The following is a 17,634-nucleotide window of genomic DNA, read 5'->3' as shown; positions in this document are numbered from 1 at the left end:
TCTGTAAATAAATTAAAAATGCTTTTTTTTCTTCCCCGGAGACGTGTTTGATCCTAGAAATAAGAGCACCTACTCTGAAGCCTAATACCATAGAGCGGTGGGACGTACTGTGTTCGTAGAACGAAACACTGTTAAATGATACTGTAAACAGCTGGTTGCTGTTTTGGGATTAGCCCCACCAGCGCGTTTGGAGCCTGTCAAGAAATTCCAAGTTCTTGAATCGCGACGAGCATTCGTAGCAGCAGCAGATTGTTTAATGCGCCGAGCCCGACCTGCGACTCCTGCGGCCTCTTCCCTTTTCACTCCGGCGTTAGAGGTCTTGATGCACTAGGGCGGTGCAACACAAGATGGATTCTGCAGACACTCAATACCTCTACCGAGAGACTCGTCTCAATCTCGAACCGTCCTCCGCCTCGTCGATTGTCAACATCCGTGTCCCCTCATTGACGTCGAATGGCAGGGCCACCGCCCGCAGACTCGCCAACGGGAACGACGATAAGAACGTCAGCGAGGACGAGGTTGCCTTCAGACTTAAGAATCTAGCGCCGGCATCTTCGGTCTACCACAGAAAATGGCACGATGCACCGCGTAGCTTCCTTTGGAGGCTGCTGGAGGATGGCTTGGTATTGAGCCTCCGCGTTGTCGACACCTGTCGCCAGGAGAAGGCATCTGATGCACCTTTGGTACTAAACTTTAGATTTTCGGTTCCGATTCAGCCCTCATGCATCGCCTTCTCTGATCCTCGGGAGCACGATGCGCTTTCCATGTTCGTTCTCGACGAGTCCAACTATCTCTATACCTTCACGCTGCGACCGGACTTCTTTAGAAAGCGCTCCGCGATCGAAGCCGGACCAGGCGATGCTTGCAAGGTCTACCAGCCAAAAGTTTTCGGCCTCAAGCACCCACACCGCATGGTCGCGGCGAGCACCGACCAGGTTGTTATTTCGCTCCACGATGGTGGCCTGGTGAGGTTAGATCGGAACAGGGCTCACGACTGTATGTTATAAACTCTACTGCAAAGAGACATGTTTTCATACTGACTTATCGCAGCCTCCAGCAACCCCTGGAAAGAGACAATTTACAACTCGCAAGGTTGGGCACAGGGAATCCGCAGTTTCCTTCCTTTTAAGCAAAACCACTCTATTCGGTATCGTAACATTTCAATGGATGCGAGCGCAGCGACATCGATACAGGTGACGGATTTAGGCTTGGATGAGGCTGCCTTCCTCTTCACTGTTTGTCTCGATCACCGTATGCGCATCTGGAACCTACGCACCGGTCAAATCCTCTTTACTGGCGACATCTTGAATTCCGACCGTAACCCTCAAGAGATGGGTAAATGGCAGATTGAACCTGCTCAATCGAACCTATTGCAGCTTGTTGGTGAAGGTGCTGGAAAGAGGATGTGTGCCACTTACTCGCCAATCGGTGCCGGAGAGTTTAAGTTCTGGAACATCAAAGCTCACGACAACGAAACCATCTATGTCGAAGATGCTTTCCCCGACACACACCTTGTCCCGTCCTCACCGTCCTTGTCAGACGTTTGGACTCTGGCTGATTTCGTTTTGTCTAGCCCCTCGGATGGTGGTGTGCAGTTGTGGACACTGTGGAAGAACAACATGACTTACCGAGTCCAAGAACTCGAACTTGACATGGATAATGTTGCTGGGTCATGGGAGAATGAGTGGAATTCTGTTCATATTGATACGTCTTATCCTACAGCACAAATATCTGGCCCCTCCGACCCAACAGATACGACCGAGAAATGGTTGGAGTTGATCCTGGCACCTGGCCGCTTCACAAAATCTACACTTGAGACGGCTCTCTCTATCTACGAGAAAGGACTGGGTACTCCAAAAGATGGCGGCTCAAAGGGCCAGAAGGGTCTGGCGGAATCTATCTGCTCTGTTCTTGCCTCGACGGCATCCCTAGACCGCAACTCTACAGGAAGCATGGATTATGAGCAATTCCGTGCCAGCAGTGAGATTCAGTGGCGGAGATTCTATCGTCTGCTTATTGAACTGGATAAACAGCGTGGTGAGGCCGTTGCTCTAATTCTGGACTCAGATGCGGAGATGACTTGGGTGGTCTGCGCGGATGCTGTTTCCGCCATTCGAGAATGTAGTCAACTTGAACGGCTGTACTACAACCTCTCGCGACCGGATGAGGGATCCGAGAAAACTGCAACACTTGTTTCTACGGGAATCAACTTTGTTGACGCGATCTCTGATGGCATCTTGCAGGTCTGTAACGCTGCCCTGCGGCCCGAAATTTTTGAAGAAACGCCAAGGACAGATTACGAACGAATTCAGTACATGTTCGACACTACCGCCATGTGGCGTAGTGTCAGCGAAGAAGATTGCGCTCAGGTCATTGAGAGCCTCGGACAGAGCTACAATGGCGTGACGATGGACTTGTACGATAGTCTTGCTGCCTTGGTCGCTGCTAGCGCAGACTCTGGAAGCCGTAAAGCTCGGCTGCCCCTGACTGACTTCGGAAGAAAATTGGTCGCGAAAACTGTCCAGGAAACAATCGAGCTTCAGTGGAAGGTTGTCTTCAGTCAGCTCCTGCTGTTGGTCCATATGGAGTTTGACTGGGAGCAAGAGGAAGATATGCTTTCCAAACGGTTTGACATTGGCGCTGTATTCCGGCAATTCCTTGAGTCACTTCGCAGAATAGAGCTGCTTCGGTGGCTTTCTAAGACTGAGATCACAGTTCCTGTTGGGAACAAGCACGAGCGCAATGGATCCTTCTCTGGCTCGCCGAACTCGTTGAAGCGAACCGGAGAGGAGACCCAAACTATTACTGCCTTGGAGGGTAACGTAGGACATCTCCTTGGCTTCGTCGACAGCAGGGACGAGCCTTTGGCCGCTAGCATCACGAGCATTGTCACTGATCTCTGCGCCCCAAATAGTGACATTGAAGTGTCACCTACCCTTATCCAATGCTCTCTGATCAGGAGAGAACGAGCCGACCTGGCTCTGGAGCTCACCCCGTTCTGCAGTCAAACACCGTTCGCCATCTACATCCAGGGCCGTGTCTTCCTTGCTCTAAAGGACTTTGCTTCGGCTGCAATTCACTTCCGCAAAGCGGCGATTGGCATGAGTAAGTCGTTGCATTATCTTCCTTTGCATTTGTCCCATCTCATTCTAACATATAGTCTAGGTGTCCGTGATGTGGACGTTGACCGCCACAGCAGCGGCCTCCTTGACGATACGGAGTGGAATCTGCTCAACAAAGGTCCGGCCCGCTACCATTGCCACATTGTGGCTCTGTTCGAGAAAGCCAAGGCATACTCCTACGTGATTGAATTCGCCGGCTTGGCCATCCAATACTCCCACGCAAGCTCTGAGGCTGCTCTGGTGAGGAGCGAGATGCTCAGTCGCCAATTCAACGCAGCCACAGTCCTTTCGCGTTTTGATGTTGCCCATGCAAGCCTGCTAGCCATGAAGGACAAGGCGATGCAGCATTCGTCTCTGCGCAAGCTAGTAGACAAGATGTGCGAGACTTACCACAACAGCGAGCTCATGTCACTTCCCTTCCCCGGGCTGCAAGACTCTATTGATGAGATCCTGGCCCAGAGATGCAAGTCAACGATGGATGTCCTCAATGGCATTCCTTACCACCAAATACTCTACTCTTGGAGAATCAAGCATAGCGACTACCGTGGTGCCGCCACAATTCTTCTCGATCGTATTCACAAGCTGCGATATGCTGGGGAAGGTGACAAGCTCATCGGCGAGGATGTTTTGGACACGCCAATCACGAAGCAATATCTACTGCTTATCAACGCTCTAAGCTGCGTCGATCCTAAGCAGGCTTGGATCTTTTCGGAGGAGCTGCGTCCTCCCAACTTGAGGGATACGAACTGCCAAGGGAAGCGCAAGGTCGTCACCTTGTCAGACCTGCGCAAGCAGTACCAAGACGAGCTAGACAGAATCGCCGCCATCCAGAACAATCAGTTTGGATTCGAGGCGGACGACGGTATGGACATTTTGTAAATGGATGAAATGGAACGCAGATACAAAAGGGGTCCCGGGAAGAGAAAGAGAGCATGTACAAGTAATCACAAAAGATTCCGGATAAGATGACACCGGATACGCCAGATACCTCACGAATTGCATGGATTGGTCTTTGATTCTTTCGGTGGAGGAAGAATAATTTCTTTTTTTTTTTCGTATCAGTCAGACCCAGCTTTCTTTACCCCAAACGCCGTGACATATGCTAAAAGTGCGCGACGACCGCCGAATACCCATCATAACTACAACTTTGCAACAGAGCGCCAGCCACTTCAACAACTTCATTACTACACCTGGGTTGGTTGCTGCATCAGCTTGGGGTTTTCGGGGGCAGCCGCCATGATCATGTTCGGGCTCTGAGCGGCATCAGGTGCTTGGCGGTACAGGATGATCTCTGACTGCTTGAAATATCTCCGGGCATCTAGTTTTTATCGTCAGCACAATCTTGCTTTCAGGACCTATGGGGCATATGCGCCTCACCTTCGTCAATGAGTACCAAACTAAGGTAGTACCTTGTAGAGAACTTCTTGTTAACATCCCGGAAGGTAGGGGTCAGGTCGAAGCCGCCCAGGAAGAGCCGGATGGGAATGGTCTCTCCTCTGGAAGGGGAACCATCCATAATCTGCATGTTATTGTCAGCATCCTACTCAAGAAAAGGGACCAACTATTGGAATGCCTACCTCGAAGCGCACCAACGTCTCGCTTTCGTTGTATTGGTTCGGTGCGGCGCCCGTCGTCTCCCTCCGGATGATGGATAGTTCCATGTGTTTGATCTTTAGACGGACGAGCAAAAAGTATATGCGACCGACGATAACGTCCTTAAGGTGGTACTTGCTCTTGGAGTACTCAAACTCAATGTGCAGGCAGTCTTCAATACCGACATCCATCTTAATGGAAGAGTTCATCTCGGGAGGTATGCGGTACGAGTAGACCCAGATGTCCTTCTCGCGGATGACGTCGGCCATGCGGCGCGAGACGGTGACACGGACGAAGTAGCGAAGCTTGACATTGATTCCATTGTAAGACTCGTACTGCTTCTCGACGTTTTTGAAATTGAAGTCGAAAGTCTGCGGGTGTTGCAGCTCACCCGGCGCTGCGAGTTCCTGCACGAGGGAGAGAAATTCGTAATGGTTTCCACGGTCGAAGAACATCTCTGGAGACAAGAGTGTTAGTTGACCATGAACAGATCATAACAGAGAAGCGCGCATGTGCTACGCTATGATTGAGGGAGATAGTAGCTGACCTATTGTGCCAATGAATTGGACCTTGATGCCTGTATGCTCTAGACGCTTGCCATCCTTGGGTCTAATAGTCACGGCGCCCTTGACGGACTCGCCATCCATGTAAAGCGGCGCTTTCTCGCGCCTATTCTTATCGAGCTTCACATCGACCATGGACCGCTCATCAGCGTCCTCTAGCACGATGTCAATATCGACGGGGGTTGAGAAGAAGTACGACATCTTGACCTCGGTGGATGGCCCGGATCCCGCGCGATTACTCCGCTCGGAACTGAATGCGGCAGTAGTAATTCTGTGTGCTTGAAATTATGAATCCAGGCTCTTGCACGTACGAGTTTCGTGGACGGCGTAAGTGGGCGATTGGAGTTGATTGGGTTTCGGAAAGCTGTCGTGGCTGACGTACATTCGGCTTCAATGCTGCGACTGCTGCTGCTCCTCATGCGCCGACCCAGCTATCGGTCGAGGTGGGTGGGCATTGGGGAGCTGTCGTGCACGGACCGTCAAGTTGATCGCAAGAGACACGTGACTGGACCGAACAGCCAACTGTCAGCAGTGAGGCTTGTGCCGGGAGTGTGGCTCATGCTCGCCGATGTTGCCCCGCCCCGAGAGACGGGGCCCAGCCCCTCCGCCCTATTTTTGTTCATGCACGGGCCATCCGGAATTGGAGACGCTCACGTGCACGCGAGCCCTACCGTCCACCAAAACTTTTCCTACCCACAGAATCGAGGACAATTTTCTTGAAAGTTTGAGATCGGACTTCGACCCTCAACGCCCAACGATAGCCTCACAGACCAGTCGCCAATCGCCCAGTCGACAACCCCCCCGACGTCAAGATGAAGTACATTCACTCCCAGGAGAGCCTTGAAATCCCTCAGGATGGTATGTGAAAGCCGTCGTCGTCGTTGTCATTGACGATTGCACGAAACCCGAAGAAGAATGGAAAGCCACACAAAATACAACCGTTGAACTCCCCGGTCATCATTTGTCCACGACGATACGGCCCTGCGAGCTCCGCCGGATCTGAAATTTGGGATACAAAATACTCTCCTGCCTCTGCCTTCCTGGCGTCTCTTCATTGTCGACAATGCTCTCCCTTGCGCCTGGGCATACGACAGTGATGGATGGCAAAGGGATTGGCGGAGACGGAAAGGGCATTTGGGTTGAAAAGTTTTAGACTGTGGATGAGCTCGAAAGGAGCAGTAGTGGCAGGCAATTGAATGCATGCTGACTTGGATTCTCCAACAGTCAAGATTCACATCAAGTCCCGCGTCGTCACCGTCGAGGGCCCCCGTGGTAAGTTCCAAACACTCTTTACAAAACATCGCGGCTGGTCGCAACTCCATTGTTGCAGCTGTCAACGCCCACATTGCTTCGATTCCTTTGCGGACCTGCGGCGGGGTCGATTCCTTACAAGTCAATTGGGCTGACCAACGAAATAGGCAAGCTCGTGAAGGACCTTAGCCACTTGGCTGTCAACTTCTCCCAGCCCAAGAAGGGTACCGTCAACATTGAGATCCACCACGGCTCAAGAAAGAACGTTGCCACCCTCCGCACCGTCCGTACCCTGATCAACAACCTGATCATCGGTGTCACCAAGGGCTTCAAGTACAAGATGCGCTACGTCTACGCCCATTTCCCCATCAACGTCAACGTTGAGAAGAACTCTGAGTCTGGCCTGTACGAGGTCGAGATCCGGTACGTTCTGCACTATGTGGATCACTTGGTCAAAATACTAACGCTCTGCCTAGCAACTTCATCGGTGAGAAGCTCGTCCGCCGCGTTGTCATGCGCGCCGGTGTCGATGTCGAGGTCTCCAAGGCCCAGAAGGATGAGCTTGTCCTCTCTGGCAACTCCCTTGAGTCCGTCTCCCAGTCTGCTGCCGACATCCAGCAGATCTGCAAGGTCCGCAACAAGGATATCCGTAAGGTATGTTGCGAGTCGCAAAAGCTTTCCCCTTCCTGGTAATGTGACTGACACATGCACAGTTCCTTGACGGTATGTACGTCTCCGAGAAGGGCAACATTGTCGAGGACCAGTAAATGCGACATCAACACATATTGTGATGGTTTAGTGTTTTCGAGGCTTTTCGTCTCTGCGGGAAATCAAAATACTACTGGGTTCTGGTCTGGGTTCTTACGACAGGAGTGGCCGGGGTTCAATCATTTGCAGGCACAGCATAGCACCTGAAAAATAGGTGTCTGTGTGTAGCGCAGGGTTATACCAACAAAAAAGCAAGAAGACGCACCAGCTCGCTTCTGAGCGGTTTACTCAAATAACCCTCTTGTCTATGTCTATCTGCATGAAACGGAAATGGCGTTAACGGTGAAATGATACCTCACGCAACATATTTCAAGATCTCGCTTGCCCTGTTCCATGTGTTCCATGACAATGAGAGGGATACGCTTTTAACATGTACGGTTTTTGCCAGCTTAGACCGCGTATTTTGTTGTTGGCAGAACCTTAGGTGAATCCATTGTTGCGTCACAGGTCAGCTAACATCCAGGATGCTTCCATGAGTCTCAGCCGCTCATCTGAACTCCTTTCCAGACTGGTCATCGAAACAAATTCCATAGCCTGAGTTAGGTAGGGGTACCAGAGTCAATTCAATAATTATTGTAATCATGTTCTCATTCACTGCGGTGACTTGAAGAAAGCTCAATTAGCTAGCTCCGTTATAAATTTCGTCTACAACATTCAAATCGTTCTGACATCGTACATGCTATGCAGGGTGTTGTGATGAAGAGAGCACACCAAGGAAATGTCGGAAACGCTCAAAGGAAATGAGATCCTCCACGTCCAAAGACGACCTCCTCCAGACCCAACCGCTATTATCTATAGTCTCGTTGCTTCATCCTCCCATTTTTCATTGCAATCGTCCCAATCTTGCTTCCATCTCCTCGACGTCTTCCTTCGTTAAAGGTTTCGTCTCTCATGTCTTGTTGTTGTTGTTCTTGTTGTTGTATGTTTCTCCGGGGTGTCGCACACAACAGCCCGGACACAGATTATGATTCGTCCCGTCCAAAACGCCCTTTGGGAAAAACAATATGGGGGAAAAAAAAGAGAAAAAAAAGGACAATACCAATTTATGTACGTTCGAAGCATATTCGGGGTTTCAAAAGCCTTATAGACGAGGCAATCGAGATCATATGCGGCCTAAAAATCGGGGAAGAACTCTGTGCGCTACCTTCGTGAGTGACGTGTGGTGTGGGTGCCACGCGTATGGCCCGTTCGGTGGGTTCTTCCTCCAGAGCTAGAACTGCCTAGGTAGGAGGTCAGATCTGATCGTGTCCGAGAATCCCATGAAGACTCACTGGGGCTTGTCCCCGTGTACGAATAGTACGAATCAGTGTACGTTGTCCGCGGCTTACGCGGCGGCTTGTCCTTCTTCAGATTCAAAAGCGCCAGCAGGGTTGCGGCGGCAGCACCCAGCCCCAACCACTTGGCACCTTCCTTCTTCTCTTCCTTGCGGTGAGCAGCTGAGGCAGGACGGCCGCCACCAAACCAGCCGCCGTGAGACGGACGGTGAGAGTGTGCGGAAGGCATGCGGCTACCATGGCGCGAGTATCTCTCCTCAACTACTTCGACACGTTCGCGGCTTCGCTCCTTCTTCTTCTTGCCACCAAAGATGAGACCCCATAGACCACGCGCGATACAGCAGAAGCAGAGCAGCATGAGCAAGCCCAGACCGGCAAGAGTGCCAATAACAATTCCTGCAATGGCACCGCCGCTCAAACCGCCACCGGTCCCCTCATCAACGGGCACCGCTGTTCCGGTGGATGTCGCCGACGCGGCTGTACCAGTAGGTCTAGTAGTAGTAGTAGTTACTCGGTAGGGAGGTGAAAACTGTGTCGTAATAGGAACACCGTTGGAGGAGATTGTCGTGGGTACCCAGCCCTTCTGGGCGCATTGCCCTTCGTAGGCGCAATACTGGTCGGAGGCACAGCAAATGCTGCCGCATGCCGACTCTCCGGCGTTCTTTGGTTTGCATGGAACTCCAGCACCTCCTCCAGCACCTCCACCTGACCCCTTTGTGGTTTCAGGCCAGTTGGTAGTGATGGTACTGGTGAAGGTATTTGTCTCTGTCCAGGTTGTGGTGTAAATGCCATAACCGCCACCTCCGTTGATGGTGCTACAGCCAGCAATGTTGTTCACAGTGTAGCATTGCTCACCTGATCCACAGCAGTACTGTGAATCGACACCGCATCGCTGGACGCAATCGCGTCGCATGAACTTATCGCCGAGTTCATAGAACAGGTTGTTGGCAACGTTTTGCAGAGGATAAGGGTGTGCGAAAACTGTGGTAGGCAGTGAGGCCAGAAGAAGAAGGCGGGTGACCAGAGGGGCCGCAGCCGAATGCTTAATTCGGCTCATGCTGGCAAAAGAGCAATAGGACGAGGCGCCGCAAGGCCGGGGGCCAGGAATGTAAGGAGCCGAAAAATCGGCAGAGTGCGACTGAGAAGAAACCCTTCGCCCACAGTTGTCGGTGATTGTTGGCCCAGCGAGCTGTGCTGCGATATTTTGTCTTGCTTCAGAGACTTGAAAACTTGTAGGAAATTGATTAGATGTGTAAAATGATGCAGCGAGGCAATGAGATATTAATTTCTCATTGAAGAGGAGGGTCAAGGGCGTGAAGAATGAGTGAGCTGGCCGGCCTAGTCTGTTAGTGTGCAGACGTAGAGTGTAAGGCGCGGAGCCAGCAGGTATCAACAGAGAATTGATCGTCGGAATGCTCTTGGGTTCGGTGCTTGAGGGGAAAATTCCAAAAAAAAATCGGAGGGAAAACGAAGCCTGCAGATGAGGTGACTTTAAGAGAGAGGGTTGCGGACGGGCTGGAGCGTCGTATTACTTGGTTGGGGCAGAGTCGTTTTTTCGCGGGATTCCCAACCTCCTCTGCGTCCCGAGTCCAACCTCTTCGATTTTCCTGCCGTTGTCACCACACCCACTCTGACATCCACAATAACACCCTCGAAATATGCGCGTTGCAGCAGGGATCTAATCTCACCGGTTAGCTGTGTAGAACTTTGCCAGGACAGGCTTTAGATCAGGTTGCTTTCTCCTTCTTGATTGATCGATTCCGTCACGGTTGCTGCTGAACTTTTGCGGTTCCTGAAGATCGGGTACCGAGAAGTGAGTCCTACACAAGAGCAAAGGGTATTTAGTGGCCCTGGTGCGGGGAGATGCCTGTGTGAGCTGGCAAGACGGGTCGCTAGCGCCTCTGCGACTGGCCCGGCCCAGAGCGCCTTGTCTCCACTGTTTACATGCAGGGGTCGGTCCGTCCACTGGACGACAATCGATAAGTAGAGGAAAGAGGGCAACTAACAGACCCAATCTTCCCATCATCTTTCTGTTTCCCTGCTGTTTCTAACCCTTACACCGAATAAAGCAACTTCTTTCCTTCCTTGGCTTTTCCTCTCAGAGTCTGGTGGCCTGTGCGCACCTTTGTTCTCGTCCGTCACAATGCATTGTGGCCAGTCCCAGCCAGAGATTTTGCGCCCTTGTGCTTCATTCGAAGCTGCTTTAGTGAGATCACAGACGTCGCATCCGTTTCTACCCTGCAATGTCAGTTCAGCGGCAGGGCTGATAATAATACGGGAAACAAGGTAGTTAGCGACCCAAACGTTATTTGTGACGCGTGTAGGGGCAGGCCAGGAGCGCAATGACAGGCATAGAGGTACAAGTGCCACAACGTCTGGCATCGCAGCGGGATCTCGCTACCCGCCAGTCCGTGGGTTCCGCATATTTGGCAAGCTTGACTAAGCCAGGCCGACGGGATAGTTGCTTTTACCCCCCATCACGAATTGACTTCACGGTAAGGATTAATTAGGGGGCTTTCTCACATAGGTGCCCTGCATGGCATGGGCCAGTGTAGAACATGGGGTAATCTGCAGCAAAGACCGATTCAGTGGGAGGAAAGGCGACATCTGCCCCTGAATAAAAACGGGAGGCTGGGTATCATGGCACCTGGATCTTTGTTGCTATTTGGAGTTTCGAAGTGCGAGGGGTCTAGCCAAGCTTGACCGACTGCGATTTCATAGAGGAGAGGGAAGGCCAATCAGCACGCATTGCCGCACCGCCGCATCGGCTCGAGCAGCTTATCTGAGCCGTGGCCATTTGATTGGCTATTTAGAAGCTTTGGTGGAGCAAATGGAGCTCCTACCTGTGGCTGACGTAGAATTGGACCTCGAGCCAATCAAGCGCAGTCGGCCTGACGCTGTGACTTGGACCAGGGAAGTGACCCAAAAACTGGGTGGGCGCGGCTGCGGCTGCGGCTTGAGTGCGTTACGTTCGTCAGACAGCTCACAGCCGCGACGACCTGCTACCCTCAATACGCCTAAATCCATCCACTTCGTCCATCATCAACACCCTCGGCGACGCAAGTCCATCTATATTTGAAGCCGCCAGGGTCGCTACTTTCCTTGACTCGCCCGTCATGTCGCTCGATCCTCCCACTTACCTGGCCTCGCTACAGAGCAACATCCGCCAACGGCCAATCCCCTGGGATGGCGCTGTTAGAGCAGGCACCATTACTGAAGACCACCTGGCCCGCATCCGCGCCGTCGACAAGGCGAAGAGAGCTGAGGCAAGGAAGGAAATTGTAGAAGGCGACCTCGATGGCTACCGCTCCCTCTTTGTTGGCGAGCCGGGAAAGCCAAGTGTGCTTGAGTCTGCAGGCAAACAGGCCAATGTCGTCCAGTTTGTTCTCGTCCTCCTTGCGGATCTTTTGCCCAGTACGTTTTGCACCTCCCACTTGATCAGAACCTACACTTTGTTCAAGTCATCAATTCCCTCGATACCTACTTCATTACCTACCTTGTATCCAATGATTGTCATCCTCCAATTAAGAAATCCGAATTTCCCTACCGTAGCTCTGCTAACACAGCCAACCTCATCCTATAGGTGTACCATCACTTGCCAAAGCCCTTTTTAAGAATACGGACCCCTATAAACACTTCCTGCCATTACTCGCGCATTCGAACAACACAGATGATCCGATCCCCTTGCTCACCTCGACGGCCTTGACAAAGGTCATGTCCATCTCCGGCGACGAATCTCAGGCGACCCGTAACGCCATTCCAGTCTTGCTTTCATATCTATCGGGTCTTGCGAAGAGCTCTGATGCCGGTCTCCAGGATATTGCAGTTCAAGAGTATTCGTCGCTGCTGTATGGGCGCTCGTCGAGACAACAGTTTTGGAATCAAAGAAGCGAGACTATTGCGCCTTTAATCGAAATTCTTAGAACCGCTGCGGGCATTGGAAGCAATGGCAGCTCTTCTGCAAGTATATGGAGTGGCACGGCGCCGTCGAGAGCCGCTGGCTTCGAAGGCACGCTTGGCGGCGGGGTTGGTCTGCAGCTGCTGTACCATGTCCTGTTGGTCATTTGGCAAATGAGTTTTGAGGCCGAAGATATTGGCGATGACTTGAACGAGTATGTCTTATAAGCCCCATTTTCTTACACGTTCTATGCTAATGACTTCAAGTGAGTATGACATTGTTCTATTGTACACCCAGCTGTTGCGCCTATCCCCCAAGGAGAAAACGACACGTTTGATTGTTTCAACCCTTTTCAATCTGCTCGACAAGAACCAGAAGTCGCTCCTCCCTACAGCGGTGCTTGCACGGCTTCCCGCTCTCCTTGGAAACCTGAGTGGACGTCACTTGACCGACCCCGACCTCCTGGAAGACCTCCAAAACTTGAAGGACTTGCTCGAAGAATATACCAAGACGAAGACCACTTTTGATGAGTACGTTGCGGAAGTCGAATCCGGTCATCTTCGTTGGTCCCCGCCTCATAGGAGCCAGGTGTTCTGGGCCGAGAATGCGCGCAGGATTTTGGATCACGAAAATGGAGAAATCCCACGCAAACTTGCTGAAATTATGAAGAAACCATGGGACAGTGACAAGCAGGTTTTGGCCATTGCTTGCAACGACGTGGGAGCCTTGGTTAAGGAGGTGCCAGAGAAGAGATATCAATTGGAGAAGCTTGGCTTAAAGACCAGGATTATGGAGCTTATGGGGGATTCGGACGAAACCATCCGGTGGGAGAGTCTGAAAGCCTTGGGCGGATGGTTGAAATACAGCTTTGATGGCTAAACCTTTCGTTAGTGCAGCTGGGGCCATGGTTCAAAGCTTGTGTAAGTATAAACGGATGGAAAGCATTATCCAGGCAGTTAGAGTGGACCGGGAGTCATTTCGAGTCGAGTGTTTTTTTAGCAGCCCAACAATAACTGGGCCGACCTTCTCGGCCGAAAATGTGATGGTATTCTTTAGGACTCTTACATCACACCACGAAATCAACAGCATACCCAAGTGCGGCGCATAGTAGTTTCAACAGAGCATTATGACGATGTACCAAGACTGATTAGCGACAATGATTGTCAACATGGTGCATTTTTCCTGTTTTCCGGTGTTGTGAGGTTGTGTGGGGACGACGAGTGCGCAGCTGATGAGCAAAATCCGCCCGGCGGATAATGGCCCGAGGCCCATCATGACATTTTGCCAACGTCAATACCTTGCCCCGTCCGTAGCCCAATGGGAGGGATCAGTGGAGCTGTCCCAAGGCGCGGCACACTAACTCCGATGGGTCCCCGCGGCGTTATGTACTCCGGACCTTATCATACGGGCGGTACGTGCCCAGAGGGTCGAGCCACCCCACCTTCAAGACGTCAACCCCTCAATAATTAGTGATTCTAGATTCTAGAAGTGAGCCATAACCCCACCAGGGAGCTGAGGTGAGTTCAGGGTCCATACCTTACCATAGCTTCCGAGGGTCGCATGTTCCGTCGCAGCTTTCAGTGAACCCTCCCGCCCTCAACAGAATCTTCACGAACACACGCACAAAAACGCACATAACCCGCCCAAACTTCCCCCTAATTTGTTCTTTTCTTGTCGCAACCACATCCAACATACGCACAAAAAACAAAATGGCACCCAAGGCGATTATAGCACCTTCGATTCTCGCGGCCGACTTCGCCGACCTCGGCGCAGCATGCTCACGCACAATCTCACAAGGAGCTGACTGGCTTCACGTTGACATCATGTAAATCACCCTTTTCAGAGGAACAATCCGCGAAATCCAATGGGCAGAGTCTTCATCAGCCTGCAGGCGACGCTCTAGAGTTGTGACAATAGGGCTAACCATCACAACCTAGGGATGGTCATTTCGTTCCCAACATCACATTCGGACCGCCAGTCGTTGCCAAGATTCGAGGCCACGTCGACAAGCCTACCGAGAACCATGGCAAGGGCACATTCGACTGCCATATGATGATTTCAGAGGTAAGCTTCCCCCTCACCCCCGCCCCCTAGCTCGGCGCTCTTGAATATGCTCAGTGGGCACAGCGAGAGCGCTGTGGTCGCACCAGCACAGTAACATTTGACTGACGGATCTTCTTCTGCCGAATATAGCCCAAGAAATGGGTTAAGGAGTTTAAGAATGCTGGCTGCGACCTGTACTGTTTTCACTACGAGGCCGCCTTCTCATCCAACGCTGAGAGGCCTGAGGATAAGACAGACGAAAAGACGAACCCCAAGGCGCTGATTCGCTACATCCATGAGCAAGGGCTGCTGGCCGGCATCGCACTAAAGCCCGCGACGCAAGTTGATGTGCTCTGGGACATTCTTGAGAGCGAGGATCCCCTTGAGAGACCTGACGTGAGTTCCCCCTTTAAGTACACCGCCACTTGAATTATCTTACTACAGGCCAGCAGCTTGTTAAGAATAGCTCGGACTAACTCATTCAACAACAGATGGTTCTCATTATGACGGTCGAACCCGGCTTCGGTGGGCAAAAGTTCATGGCCTCGGAGCTGCCCAAGGTCCAGGCCCTTCGCGAGAAGTACCCTGAGCTCAACATCGAGGTTGACGGAGGCTTGGGGGCTGGGACCATTGATCAGGCGGCCGATGCAGGAGCAAATGTTATTGTGGCCGGAAGTGCCGTCTTTGGCGCGAAGGATCCTTCTGAGGTGATCTCAGTGCTAAGACAGGCGGTGGAGAAGAGGAACGGCAAGCTCTAAAAACGGCCGTCTGTGGCAGGCCACCAGCCCAGGTTGATGACTTTTGACGGTGTTTTTGCTTTTTGTTTTTGATGATTTACGCTCCGAGGGGAAAAGCCAGGCAAGCCATGAGTTACGTTCAGCATATACAACTAAGTCGGACAACGATTCCATTAGTGGATATTTGTTGGTCTTCTTAATCTTAATTTTATACATTTAAACGTCTACTTCTTTTCCGACAACGCTTTGTCCAGTGCGGAAATGAAGCTGTTGATCTCATCCACTGGTAGTTTGTCAGTACTCCACTTGCACTAAGCGAGACGGAGGGCAAGCACTTACGGCTATTATAGTGAACCATGCTGACTCGAACGATGCCGTCGGTGGGGTCAAGTCCAAGAATGTCCTTTAAGAGGCGGTAGGAGTAAAAGTGTCCCCATCTGAACCCAAAATTGGTGTCCTTCTCAACAGCCGTGACCAGCTCCTTGGCACCCCACCCCTTCACTCTGAAGCTGATGGTCGGGACACGGCGATCCGTGTCGGCATTGTCTTCGCCGTAGATAGTGACGTCCCCCCGGCTGTTAAGATAGTCGATCAGCTTCAACTGTAGCTGCCTCTCCTGCTCGATTTTGCCCTTCCAGCCACCAGACTGAGGGGTACCAAGGTACTCTAGCACTTTCGGCACAGACGAAATCAGCTCATAGCTACCTCCGGCAAGCCCCAGCTTACCCTCGAGGGTTTCGTGCTGGTTGAAGAAGTGGCCGAGAGAACGCATCTGGTTATCCTGCGCCTTGCGGCTGGCGTACAGCATGGCCGTATGGGGGCCATAGACCTTGTACCACGAGAAGGCGTAAAAGTCAACACCCAATGTCTTGACGTCGATAGGCCTGTGAGGAGCGTAAGCTACGCCGTCCACACAAACGAGGCCGTTTGGCGTGCTTTCATGAACAGCGGATGCAATTGCCCCCACATCGTGGATGGTGCCGAGTATGTTGCTTGCGTGGGTGCAGGTCACCAAGCGGGTCTTCTCAGACAGCAGAGGCTTGAGGTTGTCGACGGTGAGCTTGGGGTTGGTGGGGCTCTCGGGCTTCCACCACTTGATAACGAGGTCCTGACGGGCAGCGAGGTCGACCCAGGAAGCGATGTTAGCTTCGTGATCAACGCCTGAGATGATGATTTCGTCGCCCTTGCTGAAGGAGAGAGTGTGTGAAACATTCCTAAAGAGTTGAGTCGTTGACGCTCCAAAAACTTGTGCTTGTGGTTAGCCTTCGAGAACCAGAGAAGTAGGCTGAGCGAGGGGTTGTTACCGATCTCGTCTGGAGACGCGTTGATGTACTTAGCTCCGGCTTGGTAACCTTCGCCGTAGAGAGCAGTTGAGCGCTGGCCCACTCTGTATGAAGCTCCCAACTGAACGTTTGTCTGAGAGAGATAATCCCGTATACTGGTCGTGATTAGCAAGTTGAGGACTAAGTGGCACGAGGAGCCAGAAGACGTACGCATCGATGACAGTTCCCAGAGTCTGACTACCGCCAGCATTGTCAAAGAAAACTTGATCCTGAGCCAAAGCAGGGAACCGGGCTCGGACGGCCTCAATATCAACTTGTGAAGACATTGTAAGAATTGATAACTTGGGGTAGCGTCGAAGGTAACTATCAGAGATTGTGAATTGGGTGGCTGTGAAGGGTATTTCCAGAGAGTGTGGGATGAAATCCAGGCTGTTGGAGAAATGAATTGAACACGATGGTTTAAGCTCTTAAACAATGGGACTCATGCAGCAGCTTGCGTTATCGCAGTCCAAGCGGGGATGAGGTGTATTTGAGTTACGCGAAGGAACTGGACTAGAATGGCCAGCTGCCCAATTGAGACACAAATGACCAAGAAGATATGTATGGAGCCGCCAAATGAACCGGGATGCATGACGTTCTCGCTGGAGGACGCTCCCCTCTAACGGCGGGGAAGGAGGGGACGAGGGACGTGGGGTCGGCGCGGTTGGCAACGGCTCGCCGACGCTCCGGCCTCGTCAGAGTCCGTATAGGCCCGCCTAGTCGGGGTGCCACACCACCTGTTCTTCAAGTTGGCCGGCTTGGCTTCAGAACACGTCGTTACCTGGACGGTCATTTTTGCAAGTCGTGCAGAATCAATAGACCACTGAAAAGTAAGATCGCTAGTGCAATGCGTTCAACTCGATGCATCCTGCAACCTTCAAGCGCCGGAGAAGAATGGTGTTTGTGGAAGACAATATTGGCATACGACATTGGCTCCTCGCTGGTAAGGCTGGCGGCTCGCGATGCTTTCAAGAGTAAGAGCGCTTGAGTTGTCATGCAAGTCCCTGAAATTGTCTGAGTGCCAACAGATCTCCTTCAGATCTGCACCATATATATGTGCACC

The 17,634-nt window shown here is 51.9% G+C and overlaps 7 protein-coding genes across 7 annotated transcripts; 4 read left to right on the top strand and 3 right to left on the bottom strand.

The window, feature by feature from the left end:
* Positions 1–347: 347 nt before the first annotated feature.
* Positions 348–4,001, top strand: CTRU02_208808 (DNA repair protein rad51; the record flags this gene model as incomplete). The annotated part of the gene is made up of 3 exons (XM_036724776.1): positions 348–996; positions 1,051–3,105; positions 3,166–4,001. The coding sequence occupies 3 exons, from the start codon at positions 348–350 to the stop codon at positions 3,999–4,001; spliced, it is 3,540 nt and encodes a 1,179-aa protein (XP_036583408.1).
* Positions 4,002–4,306: 305 nt separating this feature from the next.
* Positions 4,307–5,479, bottom strand: CTRU02_208807 (vacuolar protein sorting-associated protein; the record flags this gene model as incomplete). Its single annotated transcript, XM_036724777.1, has 4 exons — positions 4,307–4,440; positions 4,500–4,641; positions 4,700–5,172; positions 5,263–5,479. The coding sequence occupies 4 exons, from the start codon at positions 5,477–5,479 to the stop codon at positions 4,307–4,309; spliced, it is 966 nt and encodes a 321-aa protein (XP_036583409.1).
* Positions 5,480–6,474: 995 nt separating this feature from the next.
* CTRU02_208806 (60S ribosomal protein L9-B) lies at positions 6,475–7,296 on the top strand (the record flags this gene model as incomplete). The annotated part of the gene is made up of 4 exons (XM_036724778.2): positions 6,475–6,550; positions 6,697–6,952; positions 7,006–7,183; positions 7,243–7,296. The coding sequence occupies 4 exons, from the start codon at positions 6,475–6,477 to the stop codon at positions 7,294–7,296; spliced, it is 564 nt and encodes a 187-aa protein (XP_036583410.2).
* Positions 7,297–8,340: 1,044 nt separating this feature from the next.
* CTRU02_208805 (uncharacterized protein) lies at positions 8,341–9,628 on the bottom strand (the record flags this gene model as incomplete). The annotated part of the gene is made up of 2 exons (XM_036724779.1): positions 8,341–8,517; positions 8,567–9,628. The coding sequence occupies 2 exons, from the start codon at positions 9,626–9,628 to the stop codon at positions 8,341–8,343; spliced, it is 1,239 nt and encodes a 412-aa protein (XP_036583411.1).
* A 1,927-nt stretch (positions 9,629–11,555) lies between these two features.
* On the top strand, positions 11,556–13,348 carry CTRU02_208804 (vacuolar ATP synthase subunit H; the record flags this gene model as incomplete). Its single annotated transcript, XM_036724780.2, has 3 exons — positions 11,556–11,985; positions 12,155–12,683; positions 12,736–13,348. Coding segments are annotated over 3 exons (1,572 nt in total), but the record flags the coding sequence as incomplete, so codon positions are not given.
* An 830-nt stretch (positions 13,349–14,178) lies between these two features.
* CTRU02_208803 (ribulose-phosphate 3-epimerase) lies at positions 14,179–15,270 on the top strand (the record flags this gene model as incomplete). The annotated part of the gene is made up of 4 exons (XM_036724781.1): positions 14,179–14,294; positions 14,407–14,533; positions 14,663–14,908; positions 15,004–15,270. The coding sequence occupies 4 exons, from the start codon at positions 14,179–14,181 to the stop codon at positions 15,268–15,270; spliced, it is 756 nt and encodes a 251-aa protein (XP_036583413.1).
* A 203-nt stretch (positions 15,271–15,473) lies between these two features.
* CTRU02_208802 (aminotransferase class-v) lies at positions 15,474–16,858 on the bottom strand (the record flags this gene model as incomplete). The annotated part of the gene is made up of 4 exons (XM_036724782.1): positions 15,474–15,532; positions 15,589–16,494; positions 16,554–16,687; positions 16,743–16,858. 4 exons carry the CDS (start codon positions 16,856–16,858, stop codon positions 15,474–15,476), a joined length of 1,215 nt encoding a protein of 404 aa, XP_036583414.1.
* Between the last annotated feature and the right edge of the window lie 776 nt (positions 16,859–17,634).

This window comes from Colletotrichum truncatum (genome assembly GCF_014235925.2).
Source record: "Colletotrichum truncatum strain CMES1059 chromosome Unknown Contig_0005, whole genome shotgun sequence".
NCBI lineage: Eukaryota > Fungi > Ascomycota > Sordariomycetes > Glomerellales > Glomerellaceae > Colletotrichum > Colletotrichum truncatum.
The sequence above is the reverse complement of the archived record's forward strand: the minus strand, read 5'-3'. Positions and strand labels throughout refer to the sequence as shown.